This window comes from Meles meles, chromosome 20, assembly GCF_922984935.1.
Source record: "Meles meles chromosome 20, mMelMel3.1 paternal haplotype, whole genome shotgun sequence".
NCBI classification, from domain to species: domain Eukaryota; kingdom Metazoa; phylum Chordata; class Mammalia; order Carnivora; family Mustelidae; genus Meles; species Meles meles.
In genome coordinates, this window is record NC_060085.1 from 20,679,094 (window position 1) to 20,699,230 (window position 20,137).

Genomic DNA, 20,137 nt, shown 5'->3' on the forward strand with positions numbered 1-20,137 from the left:
GGACTTTTTTTAAGATTCTTAAATATGCTCCTCTTTACATTGCCTTTTTTAGAGGTTTAGAGAAATGGACACTTTTCATAGTTTAACTATTTCTCTCTTTTTTTTTTCATTCTCTTTCCATATCCCTTTTTCATTTCATCCAACACCAAAAATGCCCTTTCAGAAACACAAAGTAGATCTTTTCTACAAGCTACGCCATGTGATGAATGAACTTATTGACCTTCGAAGGCAGCTACTGTCTGGTCACCTTACTCAGGATCAGGTGCGGGAGGTTAAGCGGCATATCACCGTGCGCCTGGACTGGGGTAATGAGTAAGTATGAATATCATTTGGGCATTTCAGTTACATTTATGTTAACTCAATTCTTACAGAGTTTGTACCTGATCAAAGCTTCTCTTCAGTGATGAAAAGACATTGTATATTCTCTATCAAGCTTTGATCGTTTTTACTGAGTAGTTGTTTCTTTTAGTTTAACAAAGGACATTCACTGGCTTTATACATTGAAACTCTCTCAGTCTTTATTTTCACTTCTGGAAAATTAAATAATTACACTTCATTATCATCTGAAGTCTCTTCCAGCTCAAAATCCTTGATTCCACATCTCAGTGATCAGAGTATACTTCTGTTTCATCTTTTTGTATCTTTATTTTTTCTTGTGAACTCTGTGTCTTTTACATTTTATAGCCATACAATTAATCTGAATAAGCATATACTACAAATGAGACCTATCTACACCTATACTTCAAAATATTCTTAACTAATTTGTCATTCAAAAATAGTCCTGCATTTATGCAGTAAGTATGATTCTTTGCTGTTTTCATAGTATTCTAAGACTTTGGCATAGGAAGCTAGAGCAGATAGTATTCAAATTTTATTTCTTCCTAGATATAAAACTGATATAATTCTCAAGTGATTTTGTGTCATTATCTTAAAATCAAGTTCACTGAACTTTGAAGTGAATAGACCTATTCACTTTAAATTCCTATTAAATAGGAATAGACATATTCCTATTTAAAATATACATACACCTTAAATATATTTTAGTACAAGTCTTTATCTCCTCCCCCTCTCAAGACATCACTGAAATGATAAAAATAAAAAGAATGGTAGTCGCTGAAAAAAAAATAAATAAATAAAAAGGGAAAAAAAAATAATAATAATAAAAAAAAAAAAAAGAATGGTAGGGGGCCCAGCAATAAATAGGATATATGAAATCATTGCTAGAAGCTGGAAAGTATTTAGAGTATTTAGTGATGGAGGAAGTCCAGTATATGTGAAAGAAAGTTTAGCTAATGAAAGAGCTGTTCTGTCCTGCAGTTTGCAGAATCATGGAGGATAGGAGTGTGCCTTGGTACTTAAAAAGGAGGGATTGCTTAAAATTATATAAAAGAATAAATGAAACAAGATGGGATTGGGAGGGAGACAAACCATAAATGACTCTTAATCTCACAAAACAAACTGGGGGTTGCTGGGGGGAGGTGGGATTGGGAGAGTGGGAGCGGGCTATGGACATTGGGGAGGGGAGGCGAACCATAAGAGACTATGGACTCTGAAAAACAACCTGAGGGTTTTGAAGGGTCAGGGGTGGGAGGTTGGGGCAACCTGAGGGTTTTGAAGGGTCAGGGGTGGAAGGTTGGGGGAACAGGTGGTGGGTAATGGGGAGGGCACGTTTTGCATGGAGCACTGGGTGTTGTGCAAAAAGAATGAATACTGTTACGCTGAAAAAACAAATAAAATGGAAAAATAAATAAATAAATAAATAAATAAATAAATATAAAAAAAAATTATATAAAAGGACTAACCCACTGCCATGAGTAGAAAGACTGGGATCCAGGTATTTATTTCCCCTTCAGAGAAACAAATACAAAGACAGACTGTCTGGGGAGAATTGGGCAACAAGAGAGTGCACTGAAACCTTATTGCAAAGCTCTCCATATTGTGCCATTTAAGGGTTTCAAAGTATAATGATCAGATCCCTTCTACTTACTGCAAAAAGAAGCTTGCTATTCACCCACTGTCTGCAGGAACTCCCCATGTTTCTAGTGTCTTTTACATGAAATATTCTTTCCATTTATTTATGTCTTCTTCAATTTCTTTTAATGTCTTCTAATATTCAGTGTATAGTTTTTTCCATTTTCTTGGTTAAATTTATTCCTGAGTAGTTTATTCTTTTAGATGCTACTGTAAATGGGATTGTTTTCTTAATTTCTTTTTTTGATAGTTTATTATTAGTGTATAGAAGTATAATTGATTTTCGTATGTTGATCTTCTATCTTGCAACTTTATTGAAGTGATTTATTAGTTCTAACAGTTATTTTGATGGAGTCTTTAAGGTTTTCTATATATGCATAAGATTGTGTCATCTGCAAACAGATACAATTTTACTTCTGTCTTTCTCATTTGTGTGTCTTTTAATTATTTTTCTTATCTAATTGTCCTTGCTTGGACTTCCAGTTCTATGTTGCATAAAAAGGGTAGGAGTGGCCACCCTTACCTTATTCCTGATCTTAGGGAAAAAAACTTACAGCTTTTACCATTGAGTATGATGTTAGTTGTGGTCTTATGATAGATGACCTTTATTATGTTGAAGTATATTTCATCTATACATAATTTGTTGGGTGATTTTATCATGAAAAGATGTTGAATTTTGTCAAATGCATTTTTTGAATCTATTAAAGTCATCATTTTTTAATTTTTCAAAAAAAAATAAATTGAAATAGACAATTCAGTATCACCAGGTGTTTAAAAAAAATCCTTCAGGGGCGCCTGGGTGGCTCAGTGGATTAAGCCGCTGCCTTCAGCTCAGGTCATGATCTCGGGGTCCTGGGATCGAGCCCCGCATCGGGCTCTCTGCTCCGCGGGGAGCCTGCTCCCTCCTCTCTCTCTGCCTGCCTCTCTGCCTACTTGTGATCTCGCTCTGTCAAATAAATAAATAAAATCTTTAATAAAAAATTTTTTTTAAAAATAGGGAGGGCACATATTACATAGAGCACTGGGTGTTGTGCAAAAACAATGAATACTGTTATGCTGAAAAAATAAATTAATTCTTCTCCTATCCCCCTACCCCCCCATGTTGCTTCTCCATGTCACAATGGAATACTATGCAGCCATCAAAAGAAATGAAATCTTGCCATTTGCAACGACATGGATGGAACTAGAGTGTATCATGCTTAGTGAAATAAGTCAATCGGAGAAAGACAACTATCATATGATCTCCCTGATATGAGGACATGGAGAAGAGGAAATTCTAAAGAAATGATAGAAGAGAATTTTCCAGAGCCAAAGAGCCAGGAGTCTTAGTTTGAAAGAGCCCACCAAATACCTAGTATAATGAATAGGGGGGAAAACCCAAAACCCACATCAAGGCCCTTTAAGATATTTCAGTATTCAGGGATGAAGAAGAGATCCTAAAAGGTTTTCAAGCAGGAAAACAAGTCTTTTTTTTTTTAGATTTTATTTATTTACTTGACAGAGAGAGAGAGAGAGGGATCACAAGTAGGCAGAGGAAGGCAGAGAGAGAGGAGAAGCAGACTCCCTGCTGAGCAGAGAGCTTGACACAGGGCTTGATCCCAGGACCTGAGATCATGACCTGAGCTGAAGGCAGAGGCTTAACTTACTGAGCCACCCAGGGACCCTGAAAACAAGTCTTCTTACAAAAGAATAAGAATTACACCAACCTTAAAAGTTTTTTTTGGTCACAGTGGGTGCTAGAATATAGTGAAGTAAAATATTCAAAATTCTGTTGGGAAATGGTTTGCCAACCAGAATTTTATGAAGAGCCAAACTGTCTAATCAAGTGGAAGGGCCAGCCAAAGCCATTTTTTAAAAAATATTGTATTTGACAGAGAGAGAGGTCACAAGTAGGCAGAGAGGCCACAAGTAGGCAGAGAGGCAGGCAGAGAGAGAGGGAGAAACAGGCTCCCCATGGAGCAGAGAGCCCGATGCGGGGCTTGATCCCAGGACCCTGAGATCATGACCTGAGCCGAAGGCAGAGGTTTAAACCACTGAGCCACCCAGGCGCCCCAAGCCAAAGCCATTTTAAAGTATTCATGGATGTGGAAGTTACTTTTGATGGCCTGTTTCTAAAGGGACTTGAGAATGTGTTCTTGCAAAAGTGGAAGAGCAAATTGGGAAAGAGGAAACACAGAATCTTATCAAGTCAATCCAACCCAGAGTGGATGCTGTTCATCTTGAGAAAAGAAAAAAAAATACAACCCTAAATTAGCTATTTGTGGCCTTTTTGAAGTGACAGCATCCTATCCTTATTTGTTTCATTAAATTACACCTTTTCTTGACTGTCAGTAGGATTTCTTGGCACACACCACAGATTCTTTGTATAATATAAGGTTGACTTCAGGTGTACCATAGATCAGATAATATTCTCTAAATCTAACTCTGGGCAATAAAAATCGGGCAAAATACTGACTGGATGTTAACTCACAGCATAGCTACTGATTCTGTCTCCTCAGCCACAAATAGTACCATGTTATAAAATGGTATTATCCCATTTGTTTAATAAATTAATGATAGTAATAATTGCAAGAATAACATTATTATGTGCCAAGCAAATTTTAAACTTGAAATGATGATACTAAGTTGTATGTAAGTCATTATGTTGCCGTTTCACTGCAGTTGTGCATACCAGTAAATGAAGCAGAGAAATATTCAAGAAATATCAATATCTCTTTGTAATAAAACTTAGAGAACAGACCAATCAGATTTTGCAATCAAATCTGAAAACTTAAAGTTGATGGCTTGGAAATGGTTCAAATTTTATTTGAAAAAGGCAAAGACCATAACAAATATCTATCAAGTAAATTGCAGAGTTATCCCACCTTCATTAGTAACTTTTTCTCAGGAAAATGTATATGTATATTGAGGGGGAGTATTTATATGTCCATTGTAATAAGTATAAAAATCAGGGAAGTAGTTCCATTCCCTTCTCTTCTCTCCTTTCCCTTCTCCCTCTCCTCTCCCCTGTTCCTCCTCTCCCAGCTTCTCTGAATCATTTTCCCTCTTTTCTCTCCTCTACTCCACTTCGTTCCTCTCTTACTCTTCCTCTTCTTTCCATTTTTCCCTCTATTACCAGTGGAAAATATAAAAACTTGAATAAGAACTTTGTACATCTATCATTATTAAAGGAAAAAGACCTATTGCCCCCAGAATTGATAAGACTATTCTCTGGTTCTCACTTGAACTAACCCTTAAAAAATTTTCCTTCTTACTTTAAAAGAAGAGATGGTATACTGTAGAAATAAAGCCACTTTGCACATTAGGTTATGTAAAGGGAAGTTGTTCCATACTGTAGCCCAGCACTGATAACTGTATCCATTGTTCTGTTTTATGCCCTGAGAGTTCCACTCTTCTTATCTCACCGCACTTCTGTAAATGCCGTAAACACTGAAGCTTAGCATATGTTGGCATGTGGGAGATGAACAATCAGTGTTTGTGGAATTATTTTTATGTTTTAATCGATATAAGTAAATATTAATCATATGTTATTTTTAACTTTTATGCCTTTTCAATAACCCCTTACACAGACATGATAGCTCTGCCTTGTCAGAACCTATTTCAGAAGCTATTAATAAGTTATTAATTATTGAGTACATCTACTTGTGTAACTGTGGCAAGTGCATGACCTAACATATGCATTTTTTTTTTCCCTTTTTATTAATTTTTTCAGCGTAACAGTATTCATTCTTTTTGCACAACACCCAGTGCTCTATGCAAAACGTGCCCTCCCCATCACCCACCACCTGTTCCCCCAACCTCCCACCCCTGACCCTTCAAAACCCTCAGGTTGTTTTTCAGAGTCCATAGTCTCTTATGGTTCGCCTCCCCTCCCCAATGTCCATAGCCCACTCCCCCTCCCCCAATCCCACCTCCCCCCAGCAACCCCCAGTTTGTTTTGTGAGATTAAGAGTCATTTATGGTTTGTCTCCCTCCCAATCCCATCTTGTTTCATTTATTCTTCTCCTATCCCCCTACCCCCCCATGTTGCTTCTCCATGTCCTCATATCAGGGAGATCATATGATAGTTGTCTTTCTCCGATTGACTTATTTCACTAAGCATGATACGCTCTAGTTCCATCCACGTCGTCGCAAATGGCAAGATTTCATTTCTTTTGATGGCTGCATAGTATTCCATTGTGTATATATACCACATCTTCTTTATCCATTCATCTGTTGATGGACATCTAGGTTCTTTCCATAGTCTGGCTATTGTAGACATTGCTGCTATAAACATTCGGGTACACGTGCCCCTTCGGATCACTATGTTTGTATTTTTTTCAAAGATTTATTTAGTAAAGAGTGGGAGGGAGCACATGTGCAAGTTGGGGGAGGGGCCAAAGAAGAGAAGCTTCAAGCAGATTCCCCACGGAACACGATGTGGGGGTACCACAACCCATATGATCATGACCTGAGCTGAAGCAAAAAGTCATATGCTTAATGCATTGAGCCACCCAGGTACCCCTAACATATGCATTGTTATAATGAAATGCTATTATGCTTCTCCAAGACAAGAGTTCTGTTTTACCTGATGAGGACACTGAGCCTCCAAAGTACTTTTTCCATTTTTGCATAGTGAGTGGCAGAACTGGTTTTTATACCCAGACTGATTCCAAAGTCTATATACTTTCAGTAGGACCTTACCACCTCTCTGATTATTTTTAAGTGTGAGTCTTAAAACCAAGCAAATTATTGCCAGTATTTCTAGTCTATGGGTTATTCGATCTTTTTTCTATTCTCCTAGTGTGAACACTGTATGTCCCATAGTATATATCTTATATATATATTTATATATATAAATATATATTTATATATAGTATATATTCAACACTGAACTAGAACTTTAATTTTCTAAGGATAGAAAGTAAACTGGTGTTATACTCTTTTATTTAGAGTTTAAATTAAATACGGCGCTCTCCACATCTATATACAACAATTTTTTTGTTTTCTGAGATTAATAATTCATAATTAATTAATTAATAATAAAAAACCTGAAGGCCGGGAGTCAAACAGAATCATGTGCACCAATGTTCGTAGCATTATTCACAATAATCAAAAAGGTGGACACAATCCTGGTGTTGATTGAACAGATGAATGAATAAATAAAATATGATATATACCTAAAATGGAATATTATTGAGCCAGACACAAAAGGTGCGTTCCACTTATATGAGGGACCTACCCTAGGCAAAATCACAGAGACAAAAGTAGAATACTGGGGGGGGGGGGCAGAAATAGGAGTAATGGTTCAATAGGTACAGAGTTTCTGTTTGAAATAATGAAAATGTTCTGGAAATAGTGATGAAGGTTGCACAATATTCTGGATACAATTAACACCAATGAATTATACACTTAAAAAATGGTTAAAATGGCAATTAAAAAATAATATTTTTTTTAAAAAAAAAAGAAGCAATGTGCCCCAGAGCTTGACTCTGAGCACATAGACAGGCTTCCAAAAATAAATAAATAAATAAATAAATAAATAAATAAATAAATAAGTCACCTGCCCCAAAAAAGGCAACTTTTGTATTATACATATTTTATCACAATTTTCTAAAAGCTAAAAACAAAGAATTAGTGCAGAATTTTAATTATAACTCAAAATCTGTTCAGTATGAAGTAGGTTTGCTTCATTTTTAAGTAAATGTCCTCAATTAGACCTTTAATTAAATGTGTATTATTAAATGTTTACCATTAGCTGTTTAAAAAAAAGAATTCTTATTTATTTGACAAAAAATCTGAAGAGCCCAGAATTAAATTTATATGGCTTATATTTGTTTGCCTGTTTACATATGGGCACATTCATTCCATAAGTAAAAATTTAAAAATTATATCATGTAAAAATCAGCACTTAAAATGTTGTGTCTTATATTTTTAGAAGCTGAAATACGTGAAAGCCATAAAACAAAGTTGTACTCAAATGAAGTAGCCATTTTCTCTATATAAGTCTCCCATTCAAAGAATAAGTCAGTTAATTACATCCTCACCGATGGAGTTTTTTTTTTTAATTTTATTTTTTCAGTGTCCCAAGATTCATTGTTTATGCACCACACCCAGTGTTCCATGCAATATGTGCCCTCCTCAATACCCACCACCAGGCTCACCTAAAACCCCTCCAAAACTCTCAGTTTGTTTCTCAGAGTCCATAGTCTCTCATGGTTCATCTCCCACTCTGATTTCCCCCAACTCATTTTTTCCTTTCCTTCTCCTAATGTCCTCCGTGATATTCCTTATGCTCCACAAGTAAGTAAAACCGTATCATAATTGACTCTTTGCTTGACTTACTTCACTCAGCATAATCCCTTCCAGTCCCATCCATGTTGATACAAAAGTTGGGTATTCATCCTTTCTGATGGAGGTATGATATTCCATTGTATATATGGACCATATCTTCTTTTTTTTTCCTTTCTTTTTTTTAAATTATTTATTTATTTATTTTTAAAGATTTTATTTATTTATTTGACAGACAGAGGTCACAAGTAGGCAGAGAGGCAGGCAGAGAGGGGGGAAGCAGGCTCCCCGCTGAGCAGAGAGCCCGATGCGGGGCTCGATCCCAGGACCTTGAAATCATGACCTGAGCCGAAGGCAGAGGCTTAAACCCACTGAGCCACCCAGGCGCCCCTTAATTATTTATTTTTATTTGTTTATTTACAGCATAACAGTGTTCATTGTTTTGGCATCACACCCAGTGCTCCATGCAGTACATGCCCTCCCTATTACCCACCACCTGGTTCCTCAACCTCCCACCCCCCCACCCCCCGCCGCCCCTTCATAACCCTCTGGTTGTTTTTCAGAATATTTTATTTATTTATTTGACAGAGATCACAAGTAGGCAGAGAGGCAGGCAGAGAGAGAGAGGAGGAAGCAGGCTCCCTGCTAAGCAAAGAGCCCAATGTGGGGCTCGATCCCAGTACCTTGGGATCATGACCGGAGCCGAAGGCAGAGGCTTTAATCCACTGAGCCACCCAGGTGCCCCAGGACCATATCTTCTTTACCCATTCATCTGTTGAAGGGCATCTTGGCTCTTTCCACAGTTTGGCAACCATGGCCATTGCTGCTATGAACATTGGGGTACAGATGGCCCTTCTTTTTTTTTTTTTTTTTTAAGATTTTACCTATTTATTCAACAGAGAGAGATCACAAGTAGGCAGAGAGGCAGGCAGAGAGAGAGAGAGGAGGAAGCAGGCTCCCCACCAAGGAGAGAGCCCGATGCAGGGCTTGATCCCAGGACCCTGGGATCATGACCTGAACCCAAGGCAGAGGCTTTAACCCTCTGAGCCACCCAGGTGCCCCAAGATGACCCTTCTTTTCACTACATCTGTGTCTTTGGGGTAAATACCCAGTAGTGCAATTGCAGGGTCATAGGGTGGCTCTATTTTTAATTTCTTAAGGAATCTCCCCACTGTTTTCCAAAGTGGCTACACCAGCTTGCATTCCCACCGACAGTGTAAAAGGGTTCCTCTTTCTCCACATCCTCTCCAACACACATTGTCTACTGTCTTGTTGATTTTAGCCATTCTAACTGGTGTAAGGTGGTATCTCAATGTGGTTTTGCTTTGGATCTCCCTGATGGCTAATGATGATGAACATTTTTTCCTGTGTCTGTTAACCATTTGTATGTCTTCTTTGGAGAAGGGTCTGTTCATTTCATGTCTTCTGCCCATTTTTGGCATATTATCTGTTTTCTGAGGGTTGAGTTTGAGGAGTTCTTTATAGATCTTGGATATCAGCCCACTGTCTCTAGTGTCATTTGCAAATATCTTCTCCATTCCATGGATTGCCTCTTTGTTTTTTTTTTACTGTTTCCTTTATTGTGCAGAAGCTTTTGATCTTGGAGAAGTCCAAAAAGTTCATTTTGGCTTTTGTTTCCTTTGTCTTTAGAGACATGTCTTGAAAGAAATTTCTGTGGCTGATGTCAAAGAGGTTACTGCCTATGTTCTCCTCTATGATTTTGATAGATTCCTGCTTCACATTGAGATCTTTTATCCTTTTTGAGTTTATCTTTGTGTATGGTGTAAGAGAATGGTCAACTTTCATTCTTCTATACATCGCTGTCCAATTTTCCCAGCACCATTTATTGAAGAGACTGTCTTTTTTCCACTGGATATTTTTTCCTACTTTGTCAAAGATTTAAAACAATTTGTCTAGCAATATAATTTCAATGTGTTAATATTTTCAACACTTTCCATAAAAATGTTGCTAAAAGTTTCTTCTCATTCTAATCTCATCACAACTATAGCATACCTACTAAATTAAACTTCTGTTAACCTAGGACCAACACAGCTTAATTGATCTTAGAAACCAAGAGATTGCCTTAGAAAAATACCTAAGTAAGGAAGACTTTATTCATAGAATAATTTATAAGATTTTTGTATTTCATCTTTAGTAAGAAAGTACATATTTAAATATGGTATAAACATTTTACAAGCTTTTATTGAATTAGAATGATGTTTCTATATATTAAGGGTCAAATGAAATAATTCATATCTTTTTATTATGAAGTTTCAACATTAAAGATAAATCATCAATATATAATTTACAGTTCTTATATTGTCTTTCTCTCCCTCTATCATAGTCTCTCTACTCCACCTCTCTTTTGTACCCTCTCCCTCAGATTTTCATATATCCTAACCCACCCATGTCCCTTTATTCCCCCATAGTTTATATCCTTCCCCAAGGGAATTGCTTTTAGGGGAAGCAGCATAAGCAGAAGTTTGGGTTATATTACGCAGAAAATACTACCACCCCCTCCACCAACAAGTGTCCTCTGAGTGGATTTTTGACAAGGACTCAGAAGGCCTTATGGCTCAGTACTTTCCCTTTAAGGACATGGTGATATTTTCCAGCTTTGGGACACCTGAAATTAGCAGAAGTTTCCAACAAATTCTTCTTAGTGTTATTCTGATACAGGGTGTTGTGGCCATCAATTAGTACATTGCTATATCCAAGAAGTCTGAGATAATGATGTTTAAAGTGTGCATGTGTCAAAATTCTTCCATGAAGTTATGTTCAGATGAGTAAATTTCTCTCTCTCTCTCTCTCTCTCTCTCTCTCACTCATTCTTTGTGCATCTGTTTTGCTCATCATCATACCCTGCACTTAGCACAATGTCTTCACAGGCACTACGTGAATGTGAATCTTTGTTCTTATGACTAGGGGCCACTCATTCACCAGTCTATATGTTTCCTTCTGTATTAATATATTTGCACAAAATCATCCCTCAAACTATTATTATTAATTGATTATAGTCACTTATTAGTATTTAACTTTCATGGTTATTAGCAGAAAGATAGCAGGTACATTGGAAATACCATAGGCTCAGAGTAAGACAGACATAGTTTGAGACAAGCCCATCTTTGCCCCCTTTTAATTCCTTAAGAAATTAAAAATAGATTCTACTTCATTAACCTCTCTGGACCTCAGTTTACTCAGTTATAAAATGGATCTAATACTACCTACTTCCCATGTTGCTTAAAGATAATAGTCTGCACAGCAAAGGAAACAGTCAACAAAACAAAGAGGCAACCCACAGAATGGGAGAAGATATTTGCAAATGACAGTACAGAAAAAAGGCTGATATCCAGGATCAATAAAGAACTTCTCAAACTCAACACACACCAAACAGATAATCATGTCAAAAAATGGACAGAAGACATGAACAGACATTTCTCCAATGAAGACATACAAATGGCTATCAGACACATGAAAAAATGTTCATCATCACTAGCCATCAGGGAGATTCAAATTAAAACCACATTGAGATGTCACCTAACACCAATTAGAATGGCCAAAATTAGCAAGACAGGAAACAACGTGTGTTGGAGGGTTCCTCTTACACTTTTGGTGGGAATGCAAGTTGGTGCAGCCACTCTGGAGAACAGTGTGGAGATTCCTCAAGAAATTAAAAATAGAGCTTCCCTATAACCCTGCAATTGCACTACTGGGTATTTACCCCAAAGACACAGATGTAGTGAAAAGAAGGGTCATCTGTACCCCAATGTTCATAGCAGCAATGGCCACGGTTGCCAAACTGTGGAAAGAACCAAGATGCCCTTCAACGGATGAATGGATAAGGAAGATGTGGTCCATATACACAATGGAGTATTATGCCTCCATCAGAAAGGATGAATACCCAACTTTTGTAGCAACATGGACGGGACTGGAAGAGATTATGCTGAGCAAAATAAGTCAAGCAGAAAGAGTCAAGTATCATTATGGTCTCACTTATTTGTGGAGCATAACAAATAACATGGAGGACATGGGGAGACGGAGAGGAGAGGGAGTTGAGGGAAACTGGAAGGGGAGATGAACCATGAGAGACTATGGACTCTGAAAAACAACCAGAGGGTTTTGAAGGGACTGGGGGGTGGGAGGTTGAGAAACCAGGTGGTGGGTAATAGGGAGGGCACGTACTGCATGGAGCACTGGGTGTGATGCCAAAACAATAAACACTGTTATGCTGTAAATAAACAAATTAAAAAAAAAAAGAAATGAAATCTTGCCATTTGCGACGACGTGGATGGAACTAGAGCGTATCATGCTTAGTGAAATAAGTCAATCGGAGAAAGACAACTATCATATGATCTCCCTGATATGAGGACATGGAGAAGCAACATGGGGGGTTAGGGGGATAGGAGAAGACTAAATGAAACAAGATGGGATTGGGAGGGAGACAAACCATAAATGACTCTTAATCTCACAAAACAAACTGGGGGTTGCTGGAGGGAGGTGGGATTGGGAGAGGGGGAGCGGGCTATGGACATTGGGGAGGGGAGGCGAACCATAAGAGACTATGGACTCTGAAAAACAACCTGAGGGTTTTGAAGGGTCAGGGGTGGGAGGTTGGGGCAACCTGAGGGTTTTGAAGGGTCAGGGGTGGGAGGTTGGGGGAACAGGTGGTGGGTAATGGGGAGGGTAAAAAAAAAAAAAAAAAACAAATAAAAAAATTAAATTAAAAAAACAAACAAAAACAAACAAACAAAAAAAACAATGAATACTGTTATGCTGAAAATAAAAAATATATATATTAATCCAGGAACAGTGAAAAAAAAAAAAAAGGGGCACATATTGCATGGAGCACTGGGTGGGATGCATAAATAATGAATGTTGGAACACTGGAAAAACAAAGTTTAAATTTAAAAAAAAGAAAAAAATATCTGTTTTGATTGGAATATTCACTCAGTCCTTTTTGTTACTTAATTGTAATATTTAAACTATTAGAACTTGTACAGGAATTCAGTAAAGTGGCAGGATATAAAATCAATGCACAGAAATCAGTTGCATTTCTGTACACCAACAACAAGACAGAAGAAAGAGAAATTAAGGAGTCAATCCCATTTACAATTGCACCCAAAACTATAAGATACCTAGGAATAAACCTAACCAAAGAGGCTAAGAATCTATACGCAGAAAATTATAAAGTACTCATGAAAGAAATTGAGGAAGACACAAAGAAATGGAAAAATGTTCCATGCTCCTGGATTGGAAGAATAAATATTGTGAAAATGTCTATGCTACCTAAAGTAATCTACACATTTAATGCAATTCCTATCAAAATACCACCCATTTTTTTCAAGGAAATGGAACAAATAATCCTAAAATTTATATGGAACCAGAAAAGACCTCGAATAGCCAAAGGAATATTGAAAAAGAAAGCCAAAGTGGGTGGCATCACAATCCCGGACTTCAAGCTCTATTACAAAGCTGTCATCATCAAGACAGCATGGTACTGGCACAAAAACAGACACATAGATCAGTGGAACAGAATAGAGAGCCCAGAAATAGACTCTCAACTCTATGGTGAACTAATCTTCGACAAAGCAGGAAAGAATGTCCAATGGAAAAAAGACAGCCTCTTCAATAAATGGTGCTGGGAAAATTGGACAGCCACAGGCAGAAAAATGAAATTGGACCACTTCTTTACACCACACACGAAAATAGACTCCAAATGGATGAAGGACCTCAATGTGAGAAAGGAATCCATCAAAATCCTTGAGAACGCAGGCAGCAACCTCTTCGACCTCAGCCGCAGCAACATCTTCCTAGGAACAATGGCAAAGGCAAGGGAAGCAAGGGCAAAAATGAACTATTGGGATTTCATCAAGATCAAAAGCTTTTGCACAGCAAAGGAAACAGTTAACAAAACCAAAAGACAACTGACAGAATGGGAGAAGATATTTGCAAACGACATATCAGATAAAGGGCTAGTATCCAAAATCTATAAGGAACTTAGCAAACTCAACACCCAAAGAACAAACAATCCAATCAAGAAATGGGCAGAGGACATGAACAGACATTTCTGCAAAGAAGATATCCAGATGGCCAACAGACACATGAAAAAGTGCTCCACGTCACTCGGCATCAGGGAAATACAAATCAAAACCACAATGAGATATCACCTCACACCAGTCAGAATGGCTAAAATTAACAAGTCAGGAAATGACAGATGCTGGCGAGGATGTGGAGAAAGGGGAACCCTCCTCCACTGTTGGTGGGAATGCAAGCTGGTGCAACCACTCTGGAAAACAGCATGGAGGTTCCTCAAAATGTTGAAAATAGAACTACCCTATGACCCAGCAATTGCACTACTGGGTATTTACCCTAAAGATACAAACATAGTGATACAAAGGGGCACGTGCACCCGAATGTTTATAGCAGCAATGTCCACAATAGCCAAATTATGGAAAGAACCTAGATGTCCATCAACAGCTGAATGCATAAAGCAGATGTGGTATATATACACAATGGAATACTATGCAGCCATCAAAAGAAATGAAATCTTGCCATTTGCGACGACGTGGATGGAACTAGAGGGTATCATGCTTAGTGAAATAAGTCAATCGGAGAAAGACAACTATCATATGCTCTCCCTGATTTGAGGACATGGAGAAGCAACATGGGGGGTTAGGGGGATAGGAGAAGACTAAATGAAACAAGATGGGATTGGGAGGGAGACAAACCATAAATGACTCTTAATCTCACAAAACAAACTGGGGGTTGCTGGGGGGAGGTGGGGTTGGGAAAGGGGGAGGGGTTATGAACATTGGGGAGGGTATGTGCTATCATGAGTGCTGTGAAGTGTGTAAACTTGGCGATTCACAGACCTGTACCCCTGGGGATAAAAATACATTATATGTTTATAAAAAAAAAAATTGGAAGGGGAGGCGAACCATAAGAGACTATGGACTCTGAAAAACAACCTGAGGGTTTTGAAGGGTCAGGGGTGGGAGGTTGGGGGAACAGGTGGTGGGTAATAGGGAGGGCACGTTTTGCATGGAGCACTGGGTGTTGTGCAAAAACAATGAATACTGTTACGTTGAAAAAAATAAATTAAAATTAAAAAAATAATAATTGTAATATTTAAACTATGGTATATTTTATGAGCACAATGGTTAAAGAATATGTATGGAATTTTGATTCTTCATCATTGTATCTTAGAAAGTTTAAATAGCTGCCTATAGAAAATTGGAAAATATTTTTTAGTGATCAAATGTATGATTCCATTTCCCTAATATAAATACTAATGTTATTTTTTATCTTTCCACTGTTTTTTACATGCATATAAAAGTATCTTAAGTACCTTGAAGTCATATCTGAAAAATTATCTTTATGATATAAATTGCTTTTTATGACAAGAGAGGTAGAAAGGATGTGCTTCATCTTTCTCTTGCTTTCCATGACAGTGTTGCCTTTACCTGCAGTCAGTGTTGGAAGCCAGAGACCTGAAATTATATCAGAGAAATTAAGAATAGCTAATATGAAGTGACTAAATGCAGTATGTTTTTATATAAGAAGACAGGATCCCAGTGGTAGAAAATTATATCTCTTATCAATTTAAGTACATTAACTTCAATAGTGAGATTCAATGGCATGGTTTTGCCATTAAACTGTAAACTATCATAGTTAAGACCAACAGTGTACTTTTTTTGCACCTAATTCCAAAAGTTATTTCTTCTTTAAAAATTCATATTTCTCTCTCTCTTGTCCTCTTTTGAGAGAGAGAGAGAGAGTGAACGAGCACATAAGCTGGGGGCGGGGGGAGGGGCAGAGGAAGAGGGAGAGAGAATCCTAAGCAGGCTCATTGATGTCCAACACAGAGCCCAACATGGACCTAGATCTCAAAACCCTGAGATCATGACCTTAGCCAAAACCAAGAGTAGGATGCTTAACCAATGAGCCACCCAGGCGCCCTATAGAAATACATGGGTTTTTTGTTTGTTTGTTTGTTTATTGTGTTATGTTAGTCACCATACAGTACATCATTAGTTTTTGATATAGTGTTACATGCTTCATTGTTTGCATGTAACACCCAATGCTCCATGCAATCTGTGCCCTCCTTAATACCAGTCACCAGGATCACCCAATCCCCCAACCCTCCCTTCTAAAACCCTCTGTTCATTTCTGGAGTCTGTAGCCTCTCATGGTTTGTCTCCCACATGGATTTTTCTCCCTTCATTTTACCTTCTCCTAATGTCCTCCATGCTATGTATTAATGAATGATGTAAGTTATATAACAGAAAAACTTGAGTTTTTATCTTTTAGTAGAAAAACAGGTTTTTCCTTTTTTCTTGCCTGCTAAAAAGTACCAGTCTGAATTTTGATTCTGAATCATGGTTATCATAGTAGCCTATGTGATTAGCACATTTGCTTCTACCGTTTTCATATAGGTTTGATTTTCTATTTTTACTTTAGCAATCTTTTTGCAACTTCTTTAACCTCTTTATATCTCTTCCTATAAATAAGTTATAAATTATAAATAAATGCATTTTGGATGTACACATGGTTTTCAATTTATTTTTTCACATGGTTTTATTTTAAATGAGTGTAGTTTTATGCACAGAAAGAGCCTACAGAATTAGTTTTGCTAATAGTGATTCACAGCCTAGTTGAGGAGAAAACACATACTTCTCCTTTCATTGTCTATGGAATACTTTTGCCAGATACAATAATTTATAACCCTTGTGTTGGAGTATAGGGTGGTCACAGAGCAGCTCTGAAAACCTGATGGGAGTTATAGACCCTCTCCTCAGAAAAAAATCATATGTGAACACACACACACATATACTGTTGTAAGCAATTTTGAGGTCTACAACCCCCTCACTCCATTTTACTCCAGGTTTAGAGAGTGAGAAAAGAGCTAACATTTACTGAACATAAAGTATGTGCCATATTTGAATGCAAGAGTTCTGGCTGTCTGGAATTATTTACACTGCCTAATACTGCCTGCCATGGTTAATCAGTCATTAACCACCATCTCTTATTTTTCCCTCTGCAAGTTATACCAGATCTTCCAGATACTGGAGTATTTTTAGTAGTACTCCTTGATTAAATTTTCATATAAAGTTTCTTAAGATAGTGGTTAATCATCAGAGATTCAAAAATTGACGGTTGTAGATCTTTTGATGTTTTACACAAATGACGTTTCCAGTTAGAAAATAATGTTATTAGTTTCCTTTTGTCTGTGAATTTAAGGAGGGACAGAGCACCTAAGATTTCTTCTTAGAAGTAAAACCCTCCATCATCACCTATGAGAGAAGAAAACAAGGAACTTAAAATGTATCAGGAATAATAACCAGTTCCATGCGTGTGCTGGCTATACAAATAAGCACACATTGGTAAACTGGAAAAAAAAAAAAAGATACGGCTCATGTGTGGTAAGGTCTTTACCATAACCAGTGTCAGTATTAATTAAATTTAAAATGAGATTAAAACATACATTTCTTGGGGTGCCTGGGTGGCTCAGTGGGTTAAAGCCTCTGCCTTTGGCTCCGGTCATGATCCCAGGGTACTGGGATTGAGCCCCGCATCGGGCTTTCTGCTCAGCAGGGAGTTTGCTTCCTCCTCTCTCTCTCTCTCTCTGCCTACCTCTCTGCCTACTTTTGATCTCTATCTTTCAAATAAATAAATAAAATCTTTAAAACATACATTTCTTTGAGTTCAATATATTTTGGAGGGTGATTTTTTTAATGTGTTTGAATTACAAATCTACTTGGACCCTGAGTAATTTTTTCATCCTAATGAAAGTAATGCATGACTGAGCCTTGAGCATACTTGTAGGATTGGGAGGAAGAGAAAAATAAAATATGCCTTATTAATAATCTATAGAAAATGCATCCTTAAGGAACTCAAGTAGACTCTTTTTTTTTTTTTAATTTTAGACACTCTTTATTTTAAACATATTTCACAAATGGGAATTTCATTATTAATATAGAAACAAATGGATGGGGCAACCTGAGGGTTTTGAAGGGTCAGGGGTGGGAGGTTGGGGGAACAGGTGGTGGGTAATGGAGAGGGCACGTTTTGCATGGAGCACTGGGTGTTGTGCAAAAAGAACGAATACTGTTACGCTGAAAAAATAAATAAAATGAGAAAAAAAAATAAAAAAATAAAAATAATTATCTCTGGCAAAAAAAAAAAAAAGAAACAAATGGAATACATATGATTTCCCTCCCACAAGACAAACTAGAAAAAAATTGAACTTATCAACTGGGAAGTTGAAAACTAATTGAAAAGATAGTTGGCATCAAACTGGAATACTTATGATTGTTTTTTGTTTCTAAACTGATTTAAAGAGAAATAAACCACCTGAGAAAAAAAATGAAGCATCTACCCAAATCCTGGAGTGTTTTTCGTAAGATACAGATTGTAACAACATACCAGATGCAGTGGTGTACAGTGGAGAGGGTCTGAATATATCACTTGATTTGTGGTTCTGGGTCCATCACTCACTGGTTGTGTGATGTGGGGCCAGTGTTTCCATGATTCCTTTTATAATTAGTCAAAAGCAGGATCCTAGGGCATACGGTATGTTCAATAGTTACATCAAAGAAAGTACTTTTTGTGTGAGGAAGGATTTAGGACACTTGAGAAAATATCGAGGACATTTTTAAAGTCTCATCAGCTGTTTTGAAGTTTTGACTTTGTAGGGCTTTCTGAAAATACACCTATGTCCAGGGAAGTGACTTCTGCATGTTTAAAGTAGACTCACTTACCAAGATTTGAGGAATTATCTGGTAAGATTTCATCTGAAGAATATCGGGATTTTTATACCTATATGTTTGTAACTGTTCAATTTGAACACAGGAAAGTATAAGGCAATATCATGAACCAGCATCAATTCCTGTGCTCATTCTTGCTCCCTAGGACCATATCTGAGGCAGAGATGATGAGACACTGATCGTGACATGAAGCTAGAAAAGCAAGGGGTCGATTTTTCAAAGATCTTGAATTCTGTCATAGGGCTTCAATTTTATTTTTTTTATTTATTTTCAGCATAACAGGAGGGGAGGCGAACCATAAGAGACTATGGACTCTGAAAAACAACCTGAGGGTTTTGAAGGGTCAGGGGTGGGAGGTTGGGGGAACAGGTGGTGGGTGATGGGGAGGGCACGTTTTGCATGGAGCACTGGGTGTTGTGCAAAAAGAATGAATACTGTTACGCTGAAAAAATTAATAAAAAGGGAAAAAAAAATTAAAGCCCTACCAGGTGGTGGGTAATAGGGAGGGCTCAAGTAGACTCTTAAAGACATGATGCTGAATGAATTCTTTTTACCATCACAAGGGGGAACTGTTTGGTGACTAAAATTGTCAGTTTTAAAATTCCCAGCCTCATTTATTTACCTTAAGGTGAGAACAGTTAGGTGTTATTGGACAAAAGCCTGTCCCTGCTGGGGAATGTCTCAGTCTCTGACAAGCTTCTGGGCACATAAAGAGAGACGAGTAATCTGAGGACATGGCATGCTGAGTGTGTTCTTTCTCTTTACTAGACATTTGGGCCTGGACTTGGTGCCTCGAAAGGACTTTGAAGTAGTGGATTCAGACCAGATTAGTGTCTCAGATCTCTATAAAATGGTAAGAAATCTAACACAGGGTAAGCTTGTTCCTGCATGCCTCGTTTTTTCTCCTTTATTATCGCTAGTAACATTATGAAACAATATTGCTGAAGTTGTTCCTTGGTCTTTGCCCCAATGTATGTAAGGGTCTTCCTTATTCTGACACTACATACTGCTTTTGCCTTCTAAATGGAGCTACCATGTAAGGCTGTACCATAATATCCAGGGATCATTTATCTGTTGGTTTTACTGGTGAATGAAGCTCCTTCAGCCTGCAGCAGTTACCAAAATTCTGT

General features: G+C 37.6%; 1 protein-coding gene across 7 annotated transcripts in view; it reads left to right on the forward strand.

Moving 5' to 3' along the window:
• Positions 1-20,137, forward strand: part of DOCK3 (dedicator of cytokinesis 3) — a 608,703-nt gene that overhangs the window by 378,976 nt on the left and 209,590 nt on the right. For all 7 annotated transcript variants that reach the window (XM_045990868.1, XM_045990865.1, XM_045990867.1 and 4 more), the window contains exons 6-7: positions 164-312; positions 19,776-19,860. In XM_045990868.1, coding sequence (XP_045846824.1) covers positions 164-312; positions 19,776-19,860 — 234 coding nt within the window. The remainder of the gene's footprint in view (positions 1-163; positions 313-19,775; positions 19,861-20,137) is intronic.